Source organism: Ranitomeya variabilis, chromosome 4, assembly GCF_051348905.1.
Source record: "Ranitomeya variabilis isolate aRanVar5 chromosome 4, aRanVar5.hap1, whole genome shotgun sequence".
NCBI lineage: Eukaryota > Metazoa > Chordata > Amphibia > Anura > Dendrobatidae > Ranitomeya > Ranitomeya variabilis.
Genome location: NC_135235.1, coordinates 265,525,551 through 265,551,379, shown reverse-complemented (window position 1 = coordinate 265,551,379; position 25,829 = coordinate 265,525,551). Strand labels below are relative to the sequence as shown.

Sequence of the window (25,829 nt, the reverse complement as noted above, 5' to 3'; positions counted from 1 at the left end):
TGCGTCCCTGCTGAGGAAGAACTGCCGAAACGTGCGTCAGGGGGATATTATGTTTATTTTACTAAATTACTCTATTTACTTACATACAATTTATTTCCTTGGAGTTACCAGAGACAAACCCCCGCACCGTCCAGTACCATTGCTTGTGACCTTTTTGCATTATTTGCACTTTATCTATGAGGATTCCATTTTGTCAGTGCTACAATCTTGTGCATTTGATTGTCTATTAATTTCTTCCTGACCTGCACGGTTTTGCACAATATACTACATTTCAGACACACCTAATTAATTGCTGAGCGTTTGCTTTTTTTCACTTTCAGTATGGTCTGTTAACATCTCCATTTTTAAAGCTTTTACATTTTCTGTTTTTGCTTCAGTAAAATTGTCCATTCTTTACAGACCTTGTGTTTGGAGGACTTTTCCTCTACATAGGTTTTTCATTGCATCACGGTCCTCTGAGTTGCTTCTTAGGACGTTCTTTTGCTCTACTTTTAATTAGCTTGCCTGGCTCCGGGCATGGCCCCAGGGGTCATGGAGTCAGAAACTATAAGACCCCCCTTTGTTCTGAGTAGCAAAACCCAGTATCAAAATTAGAGCCTCCTTGATTGTTTTGTCTATACATGTAATTGGAAACAAATGCATTAGAGATAGTGTACTGACTAGATACACCGTCAGTACAAAGTACCGCCACAATGGTGGAAAATGCTGCAATACTCTTTACCGAAACATCTTTATTATTTCACAAACCGCATTATCTGCTGCAATAACTGTAATTGACAACATCCCTGTGCGATGAGAGCAAAACAGTATAACGACTCCCTTAATTGGGACATTTCATCAGACTACCCAGGAAACGACAATGGAAGACGGTACCCAGAGATCTTCTAGGACCGCTCAACTCATTAGAAAAGCCTCTTAACCCAGAAATGTCCACACACAAAATTGTAAATTATTGTGAGGGTTTTCTTGTGTTTTTTTTTTTTTTTTTTCTTAGTTTGAGCTGTACATTGGGGTAAATGTGCCGAACACGGAAACTTTAACTTTGAAATATTTCATTATGGTTGATACGACGAAAGAGCAAAATAGTTTACTTTTATTACCGCTGATGGGGGCATCTTCAAGGTGAACCCATCACATTTACTATGAGGTCTGATCCCCTGGTGGCAGGAGGAGTGGAGCAGATTGATAAAAAGCTTTCTAAAAAAGGATTTAGTAGGACCCTTTATTGATGCAAGTCCTTACTTATTCTGGTGTAGGAGTCCAGTGGGCGGTCTTAATCAGTGATTGAAGCCATTTCTTTATGTACACCGCCCACTGGACTCCTAAACCCAGCACAAGCTGGTATTTGCAAGTTTGTTTTAAAGGGAAATTCCAATAAAAATTAGGTTTTCACTAGGATTGCTCAAAGCCTCTCAGACCACCTGATATATTAAAGTGTTGTGTTTCTTAGTCAATTCCCATATTGTGTTCACATTTAAGTATCTTATTTCCTAGAAAATTGTCATCACTACTCACTGCCTATAAATATTCATAGTGAGAATCTACAACTATGGGCGAACTGCTGCTGTCAATCACCCGTGAGTACACTGGGTTTAGTATTAGATTCCTACTTCCTATTGGGCACATGGACATTAGCAGCAAAAAACTGACCAGACCCCAATGAATTGTATTTGAAGGGGTTGGAAATGTTATGCTTAAGCTGCAATACCTTTATATTAGTTACACAAAGTCATATCCCCAACACATTGGTTAAAAAAAGGGTCAAACATGTCAAGTATTTAATGAAATGCTCTCATCAAGGTAAAAGGACATTGTACAGGAGGAGGAGGTGAGCTGTGACATTGCCTATTGCGAATGGTGGATCCTGTGTTATCTACTTTATATAGAGGTGTTATCAGTCATTGTACAGGAGGAGGTGAGCTGTGACATCACCTATTGTGAATGGTGGATCCTGTGTTATCTACTGTATATAGAGGTCCCATCAGTCATTGTATATAAACACTACAGCCCAAAACAAAATGAAAAAAAATCAATCCAGATTTTCTTTCCGAGAAATGACGGCATTTTAATAAGGTAAAGTCCAGATCTCATGAAACGGAATTTAAAGAATTCTTCTTTATTTCCTAAAACAAGGAGAGGAGCTTATAATCCTCATTACTAAAGCCATTTTTATATCACGAATTGTATGAACGCATCAATGGACTGATTTCGGGTCACAATATTCACCGTAACAAAAATGAAAGTTTTGGACAAAATAAACCTACATACAAAATAAAAAAACCTTAATAAATCCCCCTGCATACAAGAAATGTAAAATAATTTAGTTGTTATTTTACGGTATTGCTTACAACAGAAAACACTGTCATATTAAATGAAAGGCAACAGACTGGAGGTCTCCATCAGTCGCTGGATTTGTACTTTGTATGTAAGGCTATTTGCACTTGGGGCCAAATTTTGAATTGCTCTAGTGAATATAAAATGCTGCCATTTTGATTAAAAATAAAATCTGTTGTTTTGTGTATACAACTCCTATACAGGCCTATGTGTCTCCATGGTAACAGACTACAAACAAACCCTTGTAGTCTGATTCTACAGCTTGACTCTCTCCTACATGAAGATTGAAGGAAATGTGACGGCGCAGACTACACAGGGTTTGTTTGTGGTCTCCGACCATGCCGATCTGCATGAGAGCTGTACACACAAGACGGTAGAGTGGTTTTAATAAATAACCATTTGCAATGTTATATCAGTATTTATTTTAGGTGGAAAAATTGTTGAAAAAGTGAACTTGATATATTCCTCATCCATTTGACCCGTGGTTGGGACTGCTGAAATGGAAGAAAATTCGAGGTGTCAATAAAAGTTATTTCATTACTTTATTACACCCTCTATACTAGGGTCAGGTTTGAAAAAATAATAAAATCACAGAAAAGCCAATTAAAGGCGCCATTTAGGAAACTTCATGCATCTTTATTTCGTGGGATCTGGGATAAAGGGAATCTTGTCAGCACAAAATGACTGTTCAAACCAAGCACAGGAGCTCAGCGCACCCTTAGGGTGGCCCAGCCGTTCCAGGCTCTTTCCAACCTACCTGTTTTGCATTCATCTCCGTCCTCCTCTACCCTGATTGACAGCTCTGGCTATATATGAGCCAGAGAAGGGCAGAGGTAGAGAGAAAACAATTATATGGGAAGGTGCACTGAACTATTCGGCCACCCTAAGGGTGCACCGAGTGCCTGTGCTTGGTTTGAACAGTCATTGTGTGCCAACAGCCTCCCTTTAATATACAGCTCACATATGAAATGGAGCCTTAAAGGGGCTTGTCACCACTCCTAACATGTCAGTCTAGTATTCTCCATAAAACAGTTCTAGTGCACTTTTTCACAGAAATAATAATTGTGCCATTCCTCCGTTATTCCTCCTAGATTGACCGATCTTTCTCATTATGAAATGCAATCTAAAAAAAAAATTAATAGGACATTTTGGATAGATCAGGAGTGCACTTTATTTATTTGTATTTATATGATGTTTAATAACCATATTTTAACACCATGTCATTTGTAGGTCTAAAGTTTTGAGCCAATTAATAGTCTTAATCTTTCTTCATAGCAGCCGGAGCTTTAATTTTAACAAGGAGTTTCTATTTACCCTCATGGGCACAGATCTAGAACATAAACTTCCATCTGCCTGCAGCCACCACTAGAGGGAGACCAGGAGCTCAACGCATACAGGTTATACATTCAACTCAATAAAAACACAGTCTGCAGACAGGTTCTAAGCTCCCCCTAGTGGTGGCCGCAGGAGCACCAACCATTTTAGATATGTGAAACAATCAGCACAGAACTTTGATCCCATCATATCGTATAGCTAATCTTTAAAGCGTATTGTTTTTGTTTCAATTGTAAACATGAACTAAAAAAAAATAAATTGGGAAGATATTGCTTAAAATAGATGAAAATTGCATTATTTATTTCTGTGTCTTTGATTTGGAGAATATTCTGTTGAATTATATGACAAATCAGAATTAAAAAGGTAAAAGGGATCTGTCAGAATGGATGATTTTATGCCAGTTGAATTAAAGAAGTTATATGCGATTAAAAACAAACAAAAAAAAAAAAACCAAAATGTGTGCTTTATTATCTCAGAAAGAGGTCTCAAATAAGTGGATCTGAGTTGCAATACCAGATGTAACCAATGGGTGGGCACAGATTTCAGAATATATATATTTTTTATTGGACAACTCCTTTAATTATAATGATTCCTCGTGGGCAGGTGGTGACCACAACTCATGGGTGGGCTTATTCCGGTGGAGTCCCTCCCCTGCAGTCCCCGCTAAATAATCAGGGAGGAGACAGATACCCAAGATACATCTTATTCCCTCCCATCAAGTAGTCCGCACTCTATAAAATATAGGCACAATCTGATATTCTGAAAGGCCCCCTTTAAACAAATGGGTAAATAAATCAAATTTATAATGACCAGTAAAAATAAAATAAAACTTAGCAGCTCCCATATGAAATGATGCACCTTCACTCTTGTCTTTTAGTAAAATTAGTACTAATTGGTGACGTGTCAGAATTTGTCATTTATTTCCAAAAAACAAACAAAAAAAACATTCAATTTCCATATGTGAACAAATGCGTGATTTTATAAATAAAAGAGCAAAATCCTAAACTTGGTTCTTTTGTACCTTGCAATCATCTGACCACTGGGTTTAATTTTTATGGTCTTAAATATAATAATTCTACATATTCTACAGCTAAACATTCAAAAAAAAAAAAAAAAACTAGCATTTTCAGTAGAAGGAAAAAAAAAAAAAAAAAAAGTGTGGCATGACTACTGCCAAGCCTCATTTCCCCATTATTTTTTGCCTGTAGCTCAGTACCAGTGCCAGCTCGGAAGTCTACAGCTAGACTAGACGGGTTGTTAAGGACTGCGCTGCCTGGCAACACTGTAAAAAGCATATTTGTCAACTGTTAGGCAAGCCCTTAAAAAGGGAGGTCACTGCAAAGAATGCAGGTTTTGATTTAAAGCCAAATCCCCTCCATAGAAGAGACCGTCCCAAAGTGCCACTCTCGGAAGATTTTGGGAGGTCTCAGAAAGGAGGATTTCCAGTGTTCCGAGACAGTTAACAAGTACATGTAAGTTGTAACTTTTAAACAGTGTATCCATGGTAACCAGTTTGAAATGCTACACTAGTATTGTGCAGGCAACAAAGTGGGTCGGTAACCAAGCAGCAGCGTATTCAAGCCACGCCCCTTCTCAACAGAATTATTAATCAGATTTTTCTATGGAAAAAAAAAAAATCACTTCAAGAACCTACATAAAGACCATAATGAATCAGGCTTGGATCTTAGTTACCGATTTAGATTTATACCCCGATTCGGCCAATGTCAGTAACAAATCGGATTCTTTGGGTTATGGGCAGTATAATGGGATTATCTGAAGTTAAAAAAAAAAAAAAAAGGAGCGCTGATATGGTGGCTCAGACCTATTTACTGAAATGAGCTGCAATACCAGACACAGCCCACAGTGAAGGGTGGCACCATTTCTAAAATAAAATACAACTTTTTCTTAACTCCGGAGACATGTATCTTTGAGTCCATTTATATGTTTTGATATGCCATAGAATATGTCTGAAGATGGCAATGGGATGGGTAACGGAGTTATCTTCAACCATGACTAGAAATAAGGGGCTAAAAGGTGGTCATACAGTTACTCATCTCAACATACACATGCGCGCTCGTTTGGGCTGAGCGTGCATGTGTTTCTAAGGGAGAAATTGGAATAAGATGCTGTCTGACACCTCTGACCACAATTTATCTCCCTTGACACGTAAAATTCAACATGCCCCACCCTTCGATCTACTTAAATCTGTCTTCAGGGGAGAATTAGGACATCCCCCTTACTCATTACATTTTTATTTAAAGGATATTCCCATCTTGGATATTTAAGGCATAGGCAGAAGATATTCTCAATGGGGCCTCATCTTGTGCCCCCTGGAATAAAGAAGTGTCCTCGCATCTTATCCTGCGGATATGCCATAAATGTCTGAGAATGGACATCCCCTTTAAGGAACTTTTTAGAGACTTGTGAAGGTCCCAGGACCCAGACAGCCATGGATAAAACTTTCTGATATGATTCTATGGCGTATCAAAAAGACTTTGAATTGAAAGGCGCACGGTAAATTAGTGTCTGCGAAAGCACACGACAGATCTCCATTCTCATATATAGGAGGAGGCGGAAGTGAATTAATACTATGGTCTTGTCTTCTCATTTTTCCCCCAAAAAAAAAAGAGGTGGCGATATAATGGAACGATCTACCACATTATGGCTATATAAAAGCTCGACTCTATAGAAAGTGCAACATGTGATCTGGTAGATATACTGAATCGGAGGTCACATCTCCAGCTAGAGTAACCTAAAAATCCAACACTACTCATTCGATCAACTTGTAGGTGGGGTACAAGAACTCCCCTTGCTTCAAACGTCTTCATGAAAACATCAAATTGCCACGATTAATATCAACAGTTCATGACATTAAATAGAATTAAATATTGCTATAATACTTCTTTAAAACATTTCCTTTCTACAAATGAGCGATCGAAAAAAAAACAAAAAAACAAAAAAACATTGAACTCGACAGCTTTTTGCTTTCCACACAGTGGAACAGACGTACATACACACAAACTCTGAAATCGACTTTGGATGTAGCATTGATAGAAATGGAGAAGGGAGAAGGTTTGGGGTGGGGGGAGATGGCCCTATCTGGTTGTCATCCGAAAAAAAAAAAGAAAAGAAAAAGTTTACTCTATTATGAAAAAGAACCCATAAAGGCACAAAACTACCGCACATCACACAGTTTTTTTTTTTGTAGCTTGTTTCGAGTTTTCCTGACTAAAATCTAAACAGTTTACCAAATGTACAAAGCTTTGTCGACAAACAGCAACGTATGGTATCACTGCGACCTGAAAACACAGTCGAGATTATCATTTCTTCATTATGCTAAAAAGTTGACGCTTTTCGTAACAATTGTTTTATCTCCTAAAACCCTTCTGCCTCTCCGGGCAGGAGGAACCCTACAGAAAGTCTCTGTGTTTCACCACCGACGTACGATACATCACGGGATTCTGCCAAACAGGATCAGGGATCTCAAACCCACGATTGTTTATGAAATACAGGAAGCTTATTCTCTGTTCAGTCAAATTTTTACTTCCAGCAAACTGAAGTCCAATTGGTGCCACCTCCCAAGAGGCTCACGCGGATTTGTGGTTCACCATAACATGTGGACCTCCTCCAACAGTAGTGTAGTATCCGGTCACTAGAGTTAGTCCTTTTGCTTCTCCATGTCTTCTGGTGTTGCTGCCCATCTCAGTAGCTTAGATTAAAGGTTTTTCTAAAATCCATTAAGAAGTTTTTGATTGCCACCTTGAGGGGTGGCGATGGTGGTGGTGAAGGGTCAGTTTACATTTTTTTTTTCTTTCCTGAAGATAAAAAACAAATCTATATATTGCTTTTCGATGGTGCTTCGTCATACGACAGCTCCATATTGCAGGTCCTTTAAGGACCGGCGTGCAGAGTTTGGTATTTCTTTTTATTGTCAGCATCTTTCCCGTGCTTGTAAACCAATTCCTCGCAAGACGCCTTATTTTTCTCCAAGTTTACAGGACTCGAGAAATCCATGGATACAGTTCTGCTCTGTAAGCCAGATTCCTTATCAAGTAGACTTCTTCTTCTTTGTTCCGGCAAAAGAAAAAAGTAGTTACAAGTAAACTTTCTCCTCCTACGTCTTAAAAATCTACTGTCGTGTCTTCCTAAAGACTAATTGACTAGAACATAGCCACTGTGCTGAGAGTCAACGGTTTCCATCATCTCACAGTCGTAAGGCTCATTGAGGTTCAATGTTTTGTAAGATGTTTGAGGATCGAGTCCTGGTGGACTAGCCGGGGTTTGGTGCAATGCCAAGCCGCTTTGTTGACTAGGATCTAAGGAATACTGGCATTGGTTTGTATATTCCGATTCGTGCAGCGGCACCCCTTGTAAGTCACACGTTTGGTAGGCATAGTGTAGGGGAGGCTGCTGCACGTGAACCTGACTTAGGACCTGTGGCTGGCTCGGCTGTACCATATGTTGCATCTGCTGGGAATGCAGCTTGTGATACTGACTCAAGAACGGATCGTATTGCATTTCATCGGAAGCGGGTTCCAATACTGGACTCAACGGCTGAGACAAGCTGAATTGGTTCTGCTGTACGGACTCTTGGTGTGACAACGGGAGCTGCTGCCCCTGAAGTGGGTAGGTGTTTTCCACTATCTGCATCTGGTTGAAATAAGCCTGCAGCTGGGGTTGCTTCTGCAGGAAAAGCCTCTTCTGGTGCAGCCTGTAAGGTGGAAAACTAAATTAATTACACAGCCAGAAAAACAAAATTAAAAAAAGACAGGGATGCAATATAAGAATAAACTGCTACAAAGAATCAAAACCACACAAAATCTGAAGACTATCCTGGTCGGATTATACTTTAAAAAGGTACCGAAATCTGCCAATAACACTGACAAGCTGTGAACGAAAACGTATGATTATCCATAAGCTCAATGACTTCTTACTCCTGACTCCCCAGTATGCTCTGTTTGGTAGGGCAAGAAGCTGCTTCAAGAGACCTCTGGCAGTGGCTGATCTCCACAAGAGATCTACAGTATCAGATATGTTGAAATCCAACTATGTGATCCTTCTCGTGACCAACATCTTCCATTGAGGGAACGTAGGGACCCGACATAAAAATTAGCTGGTGGATTCAGACTACAATAATCTCAAGTGCATGGCCACATTTAATAGCCACGTGCACAATAAATCAGGAAATAGCCTGGCCCACTGAATATCCACCAGCCAAGAAGGAGAGGACGACCTAACCATGTGTGAACAACTGGATCTCAAGGTCACCTGTGTTCCTGAAGTTGCTGCTCCAAACTTCTGGGTGTTTCCTTGCAGTAGAGCGGGCAGCTGTTCTGAGCCAGAAGATTCCCTTTCTGCAAAGGAAGCAAAACACAGATTGAGTATGTAAGGCGGGAACTAATGTCACAGACAGGACAACAAGAAAGCGGAGAAGAGGAAACTAATCCGGATATATGAGCTGAGACCCAGGAAGTCCAAATTGTGGTCAGACTCTAAAAAAAAATAGCTGCATCAACAAAGTCTAAATGCACCTGGCATTGTTCTCCAGTTTCTCATGCTGGCCTACTAGAACTCTGGTTATGTCTGTGCACAGACCTTGGGATGGTTATTCTGGACGCCATCAGCTGATTTTTCTTCAGTTAACATTAAAAAGGTTTCCCACAAAAAATCATATCACCTATCCACTGGGTAGGTGATACATGTATGATTGCTGGAAGCTCAACCACTAAGACCTCCAAGGATCACCAGAGTGGGGGTCCTTTATCACCTGAGCCAATGGAGTAGTAATGCACATTCATTACGCATGCACAGTACTGCACCCATGGCAGTGGTCACGCATGCTCACTTCTGCTCCACTCACAACGAAACTTGGCCTCCTGTCTTCAGACCCATTGGTTGAACATCCAGTGATCATTACATATGCTGTGAGACCACCGTTTTTTACAGAGTTGCCCGCATTGCACAATTTCCGCCTGTAATCTGCGTTGAAACTGTCAGATGTGAAACCTAAAGTTGTGACAATTGTGTATATGGCTGACAATCCATAGCACATGGCATTCACATCCTACCTGCAGCCGATGCTGTAAATACTGTGTCTCCAGGCTCTGACGCCTGGACAGAAGTGGAGGTTGCAGGTTACTAGGGAACGTGGAAATATTCTGAATTTGTGCAGAGAGATTAGTCTGCAGAAACAAAAGCAGATGAATGTGACGACCATGCCATAAAATCCTACAAGCAACATTACAGGAACCCTAAACTGATATTTCTGAATGGCAGATTCGTAAAGCTTCTGACATGGGTGGATATGCCAATTATCTACTTGTCCGGGAGTTAAAATATGGTCGATGGCCCAGCATTCTAGTATATCTTAAGCAGGCAGGCTACTAGAGAATGTTAATATGCAAAAGAACCAAGCTTTCTGTAGACTCCCTGACCTCTACTCCCCACTGAGGCTTACATTATACCTGGGGGTGGTTGGGATCTTGTAGAGTATGGGATGCAAGATTTGGATCTTCTGCAGGTCCCATCTGTTCATATAGCATCTGGATCTTATTGAGCTCCAAGATCCCCTTGGTTCTGGCCAAGTTCTGGAGGTGCTGCCGGAAGGCCACAATTCCTAAGGTGGTGAGAAAAGCACAATTCTTCAGCACAAAATACTGACATGTCTTTTCTTACTCCTTGTATCTTGAAATGAGAGGCGTTAAATAACCAGTTTTGTAAAAATGAGAAACTTATGTACAAATGGTCACCTCATGACCAAAGAGATCTTGAAGACCTCCACTTAATGAGGTAAATAATCCCCAAAAAGATCAAAAATTTATAAAGATACCTTGTGTTAGTGAGGTGTCAGATGCCCGTCTTCCTTCACGAAAACTGACTGGAGACCTGTTATGTGCTTCACGCTTTTGAGAGGACATTGCTGGCATGGCCAAGTTCGTAGGCCGTAAGCCTATATATGGTGGAGTCAGCCTTGTGATGGACTGGTTGGCCAGAGACACTTCGTTCAGAGCTGCAACATCATCCGGGAAGTTGAGGTCGCTCTGAATTGATCCCATGTCATATTCGGAGTCAACACTGCCCAAAGATGGGTTGTTCCCAATAGTGAAGAGTTTGCCTGCGACAAAGAAGATGATTGTAATAATTTCATCACTCCACAATGACACTTTAATGGACAACCAAGGATATTATTTATTTCCCAAACCACCTTATCGAACGCTTCCTTATCAGAATCTTACTCAAAAAACATAAGTCTCCTATACATGTGAGATAAAATTCATCTAAAGTTGCCAAATTTGGAGCGATCAGCCTACCATGTATATGGAGGCTTACAGACTCCCTCCTTCCCCAAACATGGGAAAGAGCCAAAAGTTTATGTTTATGGGGCAGTCAGGAGAGACAGCTTAAGGTAGAGAAAAATGATATATTTTGGGTTAAAGGCAAAACTGTTGAAGGATGAAACATTTAAGTATTGTCTTACAAACCCAACCCTAGTGCTGCACTCTATTAAGGCATATGAGAGTCCTCAAGGGTGGTCCCATGCTTGAGAGCCTCTTCTATGAGAAAGCACTGAACACATTATATGGTCAGCCCTTCACTTGAATGCAAAGACAAACAAATGGGGACCAAAATCATAATGGCGGTCCTCTCAGGGCTAGTTAAAAAAAAAAAAAATCTAAGCCACTGTGATCAACAGATTATTGTTCCACTTTTGCTTTGGACTTTGCTAGGTGAACACCACTCAGGACTGCAGCAACGACATTTCGTTCTCCAACATTAAATTGGGTTTCTAAGACTGTATATGGCAGATCCATCCTTAGGATGGGTAATCGATATCAGATTGGAGATGGTCTAACTTGTGGTTAAAGCTGTTGCGCATTGGATGTGGAACAACTCCATACATTGGTGACCATAAGTGCAATCGCTCACTATGGGTGGCGAGAACTTGCAGTGCCAATAATGGCTGCTTAGGACAGTCCATCAATTTTACATCAATGTGGGTCCGACTGTGTCCCGACCAGTCAACTGTTCGAAGTGGAACAACTCCATTCTTTTAGGATTAAACCTCAGTCTGATGAGCTGCATCCACTAGAAGTAGAGAGCTCAACCTGGCTAACAATGAAGTGGACACAAAGCTCATGATGGACCCCCACTGTAGTAATGATAAGGCCATCATTTTAAGATTATCCGGTGGCGCGGACTTCGGCATTTATAATACCTGGTCATCGTCTCAGCAGGTGCGGTGGGCCGTAACGTCATTGGCACCGATCACCTCCAACACAAATGTCACCAGCGCCGGATAAACCTTTTAAAGACCTAGATAGCCCCTATATTAGTGACGTGTGAATACCGTTCTTATATTGCGAACATGCACACAATTGTGTAGACATAAGGAAATTTGTGTCTTCTCGAAAATAAGCAGCGCTGTTTTCATGGCAGGATGTGAGGATGTTACTCGAGACCAACTGTATAAAAGTTTCTATGTAATTGTAGGATTCGCACTTTGGGCAAAGTGGTAAAAGAAGGCAGTCCCAGCTGTGGGATCCACATCGATATGATAATTATCAGCTATCCAACGGATGTGAAGCCTTACCTTCCATTTCTGGTGGCACACTGGGCAAGACAACTAACTGGTTGGTCACTTCCGCCAGAGTGTGTCGCCTCTGCCCGCTACGTCTGCCTTGAAACGCTGCAAACGCCATGGCCGGATCATCCTCGGAGTCATCTTCTGTCTCAATCCCTTCATCTATAGAGGTCTCCATCATGTTGCTTGGCAAAGACTGGCAACCCTTCCTCATTACTACAGGGGGCAGAGGATCCATCAGGCAGCCATTAACCTGTTAAAGTGTAAAATAGAAGTCAGAAATCGCCAATACAGCGGAGCCTCACAAGACGGCCACACTGGGTTATACAGAGCAGCAGAAGGTTTCACCCATTTCCATTTACAAATGTGGCTTCTGATTCTCTGAGCATCAGGGGTCCCATTTTCACATTTTGTGCAATCTTAGGCGCGTTCAGCATGGTCTTCTTTATTAAACTAGAGAAATATCTGTACTTTATTCCTGTGATCAGTTTACACAGGTCAATATTAAATTGCCACTATTCACTAAGTTGCAGCCATAAAGCAAGTTCCTCCCCGCTTCGAAAGTTTGGATAGAAATATAAAAAGCTTCATATTAAATAATACCGCCTCACAATAAGGCATTCTTACATTGTCTAAATAGGGCTACATAGAGTGCCCACATAACACCGTCCTATATTGCCCACACAATAATGCCATTCAATGCCCAAATCAAACAGATATTCATTATGTACATAATACCACCATACAATGACAAGACAATAATACTTCTACACAGTTCAAATAGAAATAACATATATTGCCCCTATAATAATGCCAGATAAAGATGCTCTTCACTGTGTAAATACAGTCATAAAATAGATTTTTGGGGACGGATGATTATGTCTGTAGAGAGCTTTAAATAAATGGCGCTATAATAGTAAAATAAATACAATACCTAAATAGTATCTAAATAGAGCTACTATATACTGCCCATAACATTGTCATAGTAAGCTGCCAAGCATTGCGCAAATAATACTTCCATAAGATGCCTAAATAATATTTTAATTAAAAAAAAGGAATACCCTACACAGCCCAAATGACAGTCATAATGTCTACATAATATCGCCATTACATACCCAGATAAAACTGGGTGCAAACACTACCGCCATACAATGCCTAGATAGCACCTTCACATATTATCTTAACAGCACTGCCATACAGTGCCCACATAACACTGCCATTCATTGCCTAGATAAAACTGCTATTTATTGTGCAAATAACACAGTCACACATTATTTAAAAAATATTAGTATATAAAGCCGAAATACCACTGTCATATATTGCCCATAAAATGCCGCCATTCAATGTCCAGATAAAAATGGCTATTCATTGCGCAAACAATACTGCCATAAAATGCCTAAACATACACCTGGCCACACAAACAACACTGCATCTACAGTTCACATATTCACATAATCCCGCCATATCGTTCTGTGCAGAGCAGACAGCAACGTTCATACAGGCAGCCCTGAAAAAAAAGAAAAAAAAAAGACAACCAAAAAATCCCTATATGTAAATGTGATTGTATGTTGAAGTTTAATTAGCTTCGTTAAGAAATAAGTGCGACTGATGTGACGCGCGCCCTGTGTTTCCGACAAGGACTAATGACTTGACTTTTCATGGTTTCGTGTGAGCCCCAAGGTCAACCGGTTACAGCCGTGCAAACGATGCATAATCACGTAATTAAATGGGGAGGGGGGGGGGAAGCGTTACACGGCGAATGTCTGATCTGCATCAGTGAGATCGGACCCAAAGCAGCGAGATGACAACAATGCCTTCGGCAGGGAAGGAGCTTGGAAAAAAAAAAGTGCAGGAAATGGTGGCAGAGACTTGGGAATTTAATAATTTCTCTCCAGGATGTGACTAAGAAATCGTTCCAGAGGAAAACGGCCTCTGCGAGCAGCGGATCCTGTGAACTTCAAGAACCAGCGGGGGCCTCCTTGTGCCGTGTAATTCCTTTCCGGCCTTGGTGGTGCCAGCACACGTTGCCTTCTCCTTTATCTGGATGTCCACGCCGTGGCGTTCTCACAGCAGGAATGGCCATTTTAGGAGTCCTGGGTAGAAGAATTAGCTGCATCCCTTGTGGAAGCAGAATCTATGCGTCTTCAGATGAAACCACCAGAAGGAGCGCAGGAAGGGCGATACACGTGGACAACAACGCACTTTGAAGTGCAGCTCACCGCTAAAGCTGCAACTCCCGCACGGCCCATCAGCCGCAGGGACATTAGCATTGCCTACCCAACCTAAAATAGCTGCTACCCCAAAAATACCTTAAAAGGGGTTAACCAGGTGGGGGAAAAAAAACCTACATTTACTGATTTCCTAGATGGTCTCTACGTCTTGGTCCGACCCACAGTGGAAATGCCCTTTAAGCCATTCATTGGCTGAGACTGGTCACGACGGAGGCCAGTGATTGGCTGAACTAGCATTTCTGGCGGGTCAAAACTGGACCAAAAAGTAAGCAAAGTGCTACTACTATTATGTTTTTTAAGCTTTTTTTTTAACCTTTTATCAATCGCCCCATTAAAAGCAATACTTATCAGCTAGAACACCCTTTAAGGCTACGTTCACATTTGCGTTGCGTCGGGCGCAGGTTCGGCGATGCATAGCAACGCATGCGTCACGCGCCCCTATATTTAACATGGGGGCACATGGACATGCGTTGTCTTGCGTTTTGTGACACATGCGTCATTTTTGGCGCAAGCGTCAGGGCGCAGAGGACGCTGCATGATGCAGTTTTTTTGCGCCAAAAATCATGCCAAAAATGGACGCATGCGTCACAAAACAATGCGTTTTGCATGCGTTGTGCCGCCGACGCAACGCCCAACAACGCAAATGTGAACGTAGCCTAAAAGAGGAGGTGCGCTTTACCCTTAAATTTATTGAGGATATTATTTTGTGACATTTCTTAAATATTACAGGTTCGCCTCCTCCTTCCTCCCACACTGCACAGTTCCCCTCTCCACAAAACAGCTGTAGTAGGAGGAGAATTTGACCAGACACGCCCACCAGCCTCCTCCAATTGAAAAGCAGCTTGCCTATGTGTAGTGTTTTTTCATTGGAGGAGGCTGGTAGGTGGGTCTGACCACATGCTCCTCCTCCAGAGGCTAATTTGAGGGCAGAACTGTGCAGTCTGTGAAGATGGAGGAGAAGAAACTGTAATACTTATAAATTAGGAAGTGTCACAAAATCATGTCCTCGACACATCGGATAAATTATACATTAAATGGACAATCCCTTTAAGTGAAATTGTTGGCGTAGAGGAGCAGTAAGCTGAAGTAGTGGAGGGCCCAATCTACACCGGGCCCTGCAGAGTTCACGGCAGCAGATATTTACGCAGATGTTTTCGACCTCGGCTCCCCAGACGGAGCTAATCTTGTTAACATGAAATAGACTGATTTTTACGACCCCGCTGGTCCCCGTGCACTTAGAGAAGATGTTGCTGTGTGGAAGCAGCGGCACATTTCTGAGAAGATCCCCGCGGTGAAGCTAAAAATACCGGATATTACACATTGTTTTTACAGCTCTCGGTGGATGAACTATCACGACTCCTCCAGTGATTGTTCATGGTGGTAATGTACCCATCATCCTCTCCCCGTCACCTCGGCCGGAGCGGGTGATAAAACACTACCTCTTCATGAGCACAGTTCGAGCAAAGTGCCGCCGCCGTTGTGGATGACAAGATTTTAGCCATGAAATACAAAGAGTTTATGTTTCCAATCGGAACAGGACTATATTTATCTCATAGGCACGCCGGGCGCCCGCGGGGTACGGCGCATTATCGGCAACATGTAGCCCTCAGTGTACCCCAGGTAGAAGATTAGGTTAGTTCTCCTAAATGTCCAAATGGCACGAAAATTGTACCTTCTGGCTATAAGGAGCGATTAAAGAATAGAGCGGCCTCATGAGGGGGCCTGCCCCCCGCCCTCCTCACAGTGACCGACAGGCTGCTGTGTATTTGAAGCCCGCCATTCACCGCTGACAACCGCAAGAGAAGGCAACATACGGTATTCAGATAATAGAGCCGCGTATACTTTACTTTTTTGTATAAAAAAAAAAAGTGATGTGTGTCATACACCCATGTGACTGATACAACCAATCATTGTCCTTGGCGGTCTTGTGCCGGACGTGCCCAGCATCACTATCAAGCCTAGTGATTGGCTGTGACAGTCATGTGACGGCCCGGTATGTCATCACAACAACATAACTAAAAACAAAGAGGTGGGCTCTAGATCGGCGAGGGACTGAACAGGTTACTTTTTATTTCATCACATTCAGTGCTGTTAGATTCTTCCATCCCAGGACGGACAAACCTGCGAGGAAGTTTTCATTATTATTGTTATGGGGGGGGATCCTGCAACTTCAGGTTTCCATTGTACGTTCATATATTTGGGACCGCTTTAATGAAAATCTGTTATACCGAGCATGTTCTCTTCAGGTCGCATATTATAGAGCAGGAGGAGCTGAGCAGATTGATATATATACCGTAGTTTTGTGGGTAAAGATTCAGTATGACTGCTCATTATAGGCTTAGGAGTCAAGTGGGCAGTCCTACAGATTGACACCTATTTCTGTATGTACACTGATCATGGATTAAGACAGCCTACTGGACTCAAGAATAGATTGAGCAGGAAACAAAATTATTAAAATACAAATACTGAATCTTTTCCCGCAAACCAGTCGCCCATCACCCGCATTCTAAGAGTTTGTATCGGTCAGATCCTTGTTGATCTCTTTTCTCTTATATCTTATGCATAAACCTAATATTTCCTCCTTATATTTACAGTTCCAATTTCAGGTTTACGCCATAGTTTTCAGATTTTCTTCCAACTTCAAGTACGGAGGTCTATGAAGGGAGAAGAATCCTCTGGACAACTCCGTAGACACAATCCAAGCACTAGATGAGTAGATAGAACATTAGGGCCATCAAGCCGACCAGACTACAAAAGACTTGGTGACCGATACAAGCAGGTTTCTCTACCACGACAGTGAGCACAGGATGGCGGGATCGTGAGCAGAGAGATGAGCCTTAACACTGGAAAAAACATGGTTCTTGTACCAACTCTTCGTGATAAGTAAAACCAGCAAGCCACCACACATTGGACAATGCTATGTGAAGGCCGAAACTTGACCCGTTGACTAAAAAGCCAAAAATAATGACCCCCCTGACCTGTAAATTCCTGTTGAATTCCTCTAAGGATAACCCTGTGTCAATGAAATACCTACTAGTTCATTTTCAAACCAATTTTCAAAAATGGTGGCGACACAGATGAGGCGGCGCACTCTCGCAGTAATGGTACTTACCGTTGGTGTATTCACACCCTCCTCCTCTAGGAATGTGGTATCAGCCTGGCAGCTGGTTTGGGGGTAAGAGAAGGGCTCCACCATTGAGGTCTCTGGGAGAACTTGGGTCCTCATCAGCCGTACATTTTGAGACAAGAGGTTCACTGGAGACACCACCGTACTGGTCTATATATAACCATGAAACAAGATGGACAAGCTTAGTTTGCATTATCGACCAGTAATAACAACAAGTATACAAGTATCAGGCATACACGATTATATTACTAATTGTCGCCAATCTTTGTTGACTACTTGCATCATGTAGACTGGTGGGATGCTGAAGAGAGCTGGAGAACCAGAGAGGTCAGACATGAGAGAGCTGGGTGTGAAGTGGGCTGGCTGACCGGCTCATTTCAATAGCCAAGTCAGCCCCGTCCGCATCTACGCATTAGTCAGACAGTCAGCCAGCCAGCCCCCTTCACGCACAACTCTGATCTTGCTCTCTTCTATGTCGAGCACTAGCCAAAAGATTAACTGCTGAGACCAAAGACCAGGTGAACCATCGCGGCCCCGACGCCGGTTGGATGGAAAGCAAGTGATGCGGTTCTGTTCTTTAGTCACAAAACTGGAAAGGGATGTCATCGACTGTGCCTCCCTTTCCAGTCAACACAACGCTGCAGCCTATTACAGGCATTTCCACTCAGATCACCCCCCTCACCAAAAATTTATGAAATCACTTCCAATCTTGGCCGAGAGCACCAGATGGGCATATACTGGAGCCTATAGCAACCAGCTGTACCACATGAGGAACCCAGGACCTGCTGGATGTTACTTCCCACCCCATAGACTAGGCCCATTTCATCCATCATTTGCTGGTTATCAGGAGCAGCTTTGACTCGTATCTAAAAGGGCAAGTACTTAAATTTGCATTAGGCCAGTCATGCCGTGCAATAATCTGATAAATGTGTGAAATTCTGCATCTGCAGTGTTAAATTAACTCTACGTCCATTTATATCCCCGATCTACAGTTTTCTTTACGCATTTTTCCCAGAAATTTACCAGTAAGTTTAATAAAGTCCATAAACATCCTTGTATCAAGACCTTCAGGAATTGTAACCCAAGAAAAGACATAGTCAACGTCACAATGGAGAATAACTGGGTCCACGAACACATGATACCAGGACTGGTGACCATTGGATTCACCCATAGATTACAAGAATGGGGGGTCAATGTCCTATGTGAGTGAAGTTCTAGGATGCGTATGATCACTGCCGAATTCACAGTCTATAAGCATGGTGGATAGGTGTGCGTAGGTACCTACAGAATGAATGGTGCAGCGGTCACAAATGCAGGTTACCACTTTTCTCACGGTTGGTGGAGATTCTGGTGATCAGACCCCAGCTGGTCCCACCTTTAGTTTGGATAGGTGATACATGTACTAGCCCATTTAGAGATACCTGTACATGATGCTGGCTTAATATCCTGCCCGACACACTCCATCTTAGAGTCGGTGAAGACGCTTACACAATCCCTTTAACAGGGCACTGCGGGCAGACTGATACACTGGAGGCAATTTCTCCAAAAGTAAACTGGACCTGTTGACTATTTCCACTTTTCCTTTGCACTTTGTTGTGACAAATACCCACCATTGTGTCATACTCTGCTCTCTTAAAAAGGAACACAAAAAAAAGAGAAAATGCGGAAAAATATCCCAGCGCTTCCTCCGGCAATCTCTATTGCTTTGATCCTGTTATTTCATGTTACAATTAAAACTAAGAAATACATTTTAAAAAAAAATTACAAAAATTCTGTGCATATTTCAGGAATGCCTCCATGTCCCCCTTATCCTCCTCACTAGCTGCAGCAGGAGCCTCCCCCCCTTTCTGCAGTAGGACATAAGTTAGCCAACCACACCCCGTTTTATAAGGAGCAAGGAATAAGGCAACTCCTATTTCTTCAAGATTTCTACACAACAGATTTTCCAAATCCTACGAATAAATGCTGAAGACTGACGAACAGCGAGGACAAGGACGATATTTCTTGTATAGCAATTTATTTTGAGGATTACAATTTAAGACAAAAGAGATGCAGAGTGAGTATCGGGCATTGCCTAAGATGTGGCACAACATCTAGAGAACGCCGCACAGTGACCGGTCTCGTCTGCCAGCTCCTCCATTTATCATTACGAGAAGCAGAACTATAAACCAAATTATTACTATTGCTAAAGTATAAAAAGAAAAAAAAAAAAGAAAAAAAAAAAGGAGAACACTGGAAGAACTACGTCAGTACGGAGCGATCATTTCCCCTTGGAAGAGACAGCGCTATCTCTCCGCGACCTTCACCAAGGTCGTTTCACTTCACTGCACCAAAACATTGATAAGATGAAAATATTTCATGAATGGCTTGAGAAGAACAATGGGAACAGCAGCTCCTGCGTCATTTTATTGTTCAGAGCCTGCTCCAAGACAAGAAGGAACCTGTTATGCAAATAGGAGCGGAGTATATCCCGGGGCCGCCCAGCGTCCTGCAGTGACAGCCCGTTTCTTGGGATACTTAGTTCTCGCTGACGGTGAGGATTTGTTCAGGATGCTACGCAACCGCCGGTTTATCTGCTCTATCACAGTAATTATGGTTATTGACAGTGTATTCGCTCCTGTCGGCATGGTTAATAGGCCGTGTAGTGTGTGTGTACGAAACGGGAATGCAGAGTTTATTACCGAGTCACGCCTAATTTGCGCCCAAAAATAATCATCAGCAACTTACAGGAAAGGTACTTCAAATTGCAGGCACGTGTAAATGGGTCCTTCCTTAACGTGTCTTCAGAAAAGTTGGAGATGCTAAGCAAGAGGATGTAGAGCTACCATCAGACCAAAAGATTTAATAAAAATTGGGCCAGAAATTTGCACAAATTGGAGTGCAAATTTACGTAAGCTTGTGTTCTGCTGCAAGTACAGCCAACAATGAGCCAAACCTGTTTAATGCATCTTACAACAGCACAAATGAGATGTCATTCTCTATACTGAGCATTCAACAAAATACAAAAAAAAAATCAGCTTGGTTCAAGTGTTCGTTTTCACCATCAGTGAGTTTCTTGTATTCTGTCAAAAAAAAAAAAAAATTGCAAACCGTATGCTATCCATCACAATGTTAAAAACGAACACAGTTGGTATCCGCATGCGGTTCACAATTTCACCGACCCATAGATGCATAAAGGCGATTTTAGTCAGTGACACGGTCCACAAAAAGCATGGACATGTGAACAAGACCCATAGACCATATTGGGTCCATAGAATACGGACGTGAAAATGGGACGTGAAAATGGGACGTCCGAATGAGGCCTTGGTCAGATCCAACAGTGGTTAGAAGAGGTTGACTAAATGTATTGATTACAGATTCTTCAAACATGTCATCAATATCAAATGAGCAAGGGTCCGACTCCCGCTCCGGTCACCTGTTAGCAGGTTGTGCGGCCACCAGAAGTATGCGGTGTAAATACACACCATACAGTGGGGCAGTGGGCGTTCTCCGGTCCTGCAGCTCAGATCACAATCAACTGTTGGTGGTGATGCCGGAGGTCACTTGCCACCAATCTGATGGCTATTTCTAAGAATAGGTCATCAATATTAAATTTTTTTTTTTTTTTAAATTCGTTTATTAAAACACTGACATCACATGTACATACACATTTTACACATTTCCGATTCAGTGCAGGTACATCATAACAATAGATTCATTAACATAGTGTTATTTACACCGATCGGATCATGCAAATTTAAGATATAATAGTATGTCACATACATTGAAAATCCTAAAAAACACAACCTATTTTACTGCCTAAACAAAACTGTCTCCACCACACTAGCATAACGGTTTTTGTACTCAACATGAATCACTCAGGCTCACAAATCTTAACGATACTGAATTTAGGCCCTTAACTACGTGATGATACGGTGAGGTGCGACGAGTTCCATGAGTCCCAGATTTTATTAAACTTCTCCAAACAACCTCTATTCTGGTATAAGGTGCGTTCATATGGCACGATCAGATTTACCAACTCTATCCAGGCCCTAAGGGATGGATGTGAAGTGCCCATCCAGCGCAGGGCAATCAATTTTCTTGCCAGAAAAAGTGTCTCTCTCAAAAAAATTTGAACATGGTGGCCCCACATCTCCTCCTCCAATATCCCAAACAAACACACCGACGGGGTCAAGGGGACAGGAATATGTACAAGGGAAGTCAACAACGAGGCCACCTCATTCCAATATGACATAATAATCGGACACTCCCATATCATGTGTATAAAATCCGCCCCCTCCATATGACATCTATTGCATTCTGAAGACCGGGACAACCCAATTTTAAATAGTCGCAATGGGGTTAGATATGATTGATGCAAAATATATAACTGTATCATTTTATTGTTAGCCGAGGGTGACACCTTGGTTGGGGACTCAAGGGCCATCTCCCAATCCTCACCCTGTAAGTCAGGTATCAGGACCCTCCATTTTTCCCTTATCGGCAACAAAGTAGCATCGGCACCCACGGACAACATATAAGTATACAATGCAGAGATAAGACCACGGGGTCCCTGTGACTTGAAAATCCCTATCAGTGGGAAAGAGGATATTACTTGTACCACCTCCACACTTCGAAGATGTGACTGAATCGCTGATCTGAGTTGAAGATATCGAAAGAACTGAGGTCTCGGTATATCATACTTATGCTGAATTTGTTCAAAGGACATTAGGGTTCCCTGTTCATAAAGATCATTAAGCAACAAAACACCATGTGACGTCCAGAATTGAGCAGAAGGGTGATTCAACAGGCTCGGGAAATATTCACTATCCCACAATGGCATTTCAGCTACAATACCATCAAAACGAATTACCTTTTTCACTTGCCGCCAAATTAACCTTGCCAACCGAAGCAACGGCAATAATCTAGGGACAGAGGGTTTGTTTATTTCCAAGAAACCCAACGGGCAGCTGATCTTGGCAGCATGAGCCAGGTGGTTTTCCGAATTCGGCAAATCTCCCCCAGGCATCCATTTTCCCAGAGCTCTAAGCTGTCCAGCTAAATAATATAAAAAGAAATCTGGTAACGCCGCCCCTCCCATTTGCTTAGATCTATGTAAGGTGGATAATTTGAGTTTGGGTCTAGCCCTTCCCCAAATAAAGGATGTAGTTAATGAGTTCAAGTTGGCAAAAAAGGATTTAGGAACCGGTACTGCACTATGTTGGAGGGAATAATTAAGCTTCGGGAGAAGTATCATTTTTATCAAATTTATGCGGCCCGAGACAGATAAAGGCAGTTTACTCCATATAGCAAACTTATGTTTAACAAACTCCAGCAGCGGGAGAATATTGAGTTGTAAATCAAGTCTACTGTCTTTTGGTATAATTATTCCTAAATATTTAAAGCTAGTGACAACCGGCAATAGGGATAAAGTATTAAGATGTGTTGCCGAGCCATGAAAGAGAGGCATCAAAGCCGATTTATCCCAGTTGATATATAGTCCCGAACGTCTACTGAATCCTTCTATAGTAGTGATCACATGTGGTAGGGTCTCCTCCACCTCATCAAGAAATACAACCATATCGTCCGCATATAGACCGATAGTGTCCACGCGGTCTGTTATCGTAATGCCCTTAATCAATGAGGAGGACCTTATACGAATCGCCAACGCCTCTATTGCAAGGGCGAACAAGGCCGGAGATAGAGGACATCCCTGGCGAGTTCCTCTCTTTAAGGGGAATGAATCAGAAATAGAATTATTAATAATTATCCGGGCTCTTGGTTTCAAGTATAATGCTGCTATCCATTTTTGGAATTTAGGGCCAAATTGAAATCGTTGTAAACATGCAGACAAAAAAGGCCATTCAAGAGAGTCAAATGCCTTGGCCGCATCCAGCGAGGCCAAGGCCCATTTATTCTCAGGTACCAACGTACTATATTGGGCTATTGATTGAACCCTCCTGATGTTAATAGAGGTACTCTTACCCGGCATAAAACCTGTCTGATCTGGATGTATTATATCTAATATTACCGTATTTAATCTAGTAGCTAGAATTTTAGTGAAAATCTTATAATCCACATTAACTAGTGAAATAGGACGATAAGATCCGCAGTCTAGGGGGTCCTTCCCTTCCTTTTTTAAAACTATGATATTTGCTTCATAATAAGAGTCCGGCAAGTGACCACCCTCCCAAACACCCTGAAATACTTCCAAAAGAATTGGAACCAGAGCATCTCTATATTTTCTATATATTTCTATAGGGAAGCCATCCGGGCCCGGTGCCTTGCCAGAAGCCAAATCTGTTATGGCCTTGTTCACCTCATCGAGAGTAAAGTCAGCATCTAAAAAGGCTTGTTGTGCAGCATTCAACGTAGGGAATACTAAGTCTGATAAATAGTTTAGGCATTCCAAGGTATCAGAGTCTCCCTTGGAACTATACAGCTCTTTATAAAAGTCACAAAAGCAGTGAAGTATATCATCTGTCGAGGTCACTATAGAGTCGTCTGACTTCCGAATTTTGAGTATAGTGTTGGACGCATTGTGCTGACGCACCATGTATGCAAGGAGTTTACTGGACTGATTTCCCAGTTCAAAGTATGTCTGTTTAGTAAAAAATAGTTTGCGTTTAGATTTAGTGTCAGAATATTGACTATGTAGTCTGTGCAAGTGTAACCACTCCGTCCTGTTCTCGCCTGTCTGATTAGCTATATATTTCGCCTCCGAGTCTCTCAGACGCTTGTCCATGTCATCGTCTTCCTTTGAGGTCAGTCGCTTAATATACGAGATAGTAGAAGACAAACAACCCCTCAGGTATGCTTTGAGGGCGTCCCAAAGAATATTAATGTTTTGTGGCATAGGGTGGGATGTAATGAAGCAGTCCAGTTGGTCAACAGTCCGGTCCTCAGGGCCTATTAACTTCAGCCAGAATGGATTTACTTTCCAGGTTATATTGTTCCTCACCCGACCCAACTTAAGTTTAAGGATCACTGGACTATGATCTGAGACCCCTCTACTCCCATGACTCACCTCTCCCACCCTTACCGCCAAGCTACTGGAGCCAAAAATATAGTCTAAGCGAGATAAAGTGCGTTTGACAGACGAATGACAAGTAAACTCTCTTACGTCGGGGTGGCATATTCTCCAAAGATCTAACCAACCAGTGCCTTCCATGAATATTGACAATCGAGATGACGAAGAGCCCACACCCGCGATTTCCCCATCAAGCCGGAGTCTATCCATACCTTCATCCATTAACATATTGAAATCTCCCATACATAGAACATGCGCATCTGGATAGTTTAAAGCAAAGTCAACCGCCTTCTTGACAACCGACATATTAGCAGGAGGAGGGTTATATATACACATTATAGTATAGTCTTCTGAATTCATATTCGCATACACAAACACAAAACGACCTTCCGGATCCCTCCGAACTTCTCTGACCTCCCACCTAATATCTTTATGGATTAACAAAGATACCCCTCTAGAATAACTAGTGTGGAATGCATGCACAGACCATTGTACCCAAGGCTTCTGCACATAACGGGCCGAGTCTCTAGTCAGGTGTGTTTCAACCAAAGCTACTATATGAGGGTGATAACGTCTTATCTGAGAAAATACTTTGACTCTCTTACGAGGCGACCCAAGACCTCTCACATTCCAAGTCATGCATGTTACATCAGACGCCATATCTCATCAGTCCAGAAAATGTAATATCACGTCGAGTGTCCGTCACACCAGTGGTGGAGAAAAACAAGGCAGCAATAACTAAGTAACTAACAATAAACAAAATTAAAACATTGAAGAGCAAAAAGTGTTTCATACAGGAGCAAAAATTTGTACTCCACATAACCCAGTCCAAAAAGGGGGATACCATCTCTGAACGCAGAGTTCGGTAAAGTTGTTTCCCAGAACGCTGGTGAAGGAGCTCCCCTCATCAACAAGGAAAATTCCGGTGAGAGAGTTCCAATTCTTGATAGAAAGAAACTAAAAGATCTCCCCGACGAGGAAGCTCCTCCTTTTGTAGATCCAAGTAAATGTAAACAGTAGCCAATTTAGGATTTCTCTCCTCCCCTGTCCACTCCCACACATGACCGTAGCCACTCTTCAGCATCCGCCGGGGTGGTAAAAAAGGAAGAAGAACCTTTATACACGACCCGAAGTCTGGCAGGATAAAGCATTGAATATACGACATTTTTCTCTCTTAGTCGCCTCTTTATCTCCATGAATTGAGCCCGTTGT

General features: G+C 42.1%; 1 protein-coding gene across 1 annotated transcript in view; it reads right to left on the bottom strand.

Annotated features, from left to right (window-relative positions):
* Positions 1–778: 778 nt before the first annotated feature.
* SIK2 (salt inducible kinase 2) overlaps positions 779–25,829 on the bottom strand; it is a 115,951-nt gene continuing 90,900 nt past the window's right edge. The window contains exons 9-15 of the mRNA XM_077249755.1: positions 17,594–17,758; positions 12,260–12,503; positions 10,499–10,783; positions 10,134–10,285; positions 9,738–9,851; positions 8,938–9,023; positions 779–8,380 (exon numbers count right to left, since the gene is read on the bottom strand). Coding sequence (XP_077105870.1) covers positions 7,822–8,380; positions 8,938–9,023; positions 9,738–9,851; positions 10,134–10,285; positions 10,499–10,783; positions 12,260–12,503; positions 17,594–17,758 — 1,605 coding nt within the window. The 3' untranslated portion in view covers positions 779–7,821. The remainder of the gene's footprint in view (positions 8,381–8,937; positions 9,024–9,737; positions 9,852–10,133; positions 10,286–10,498; positions 10,784–12,259; positions 12,504–17,593; positions 17,759–25,829) is intronic.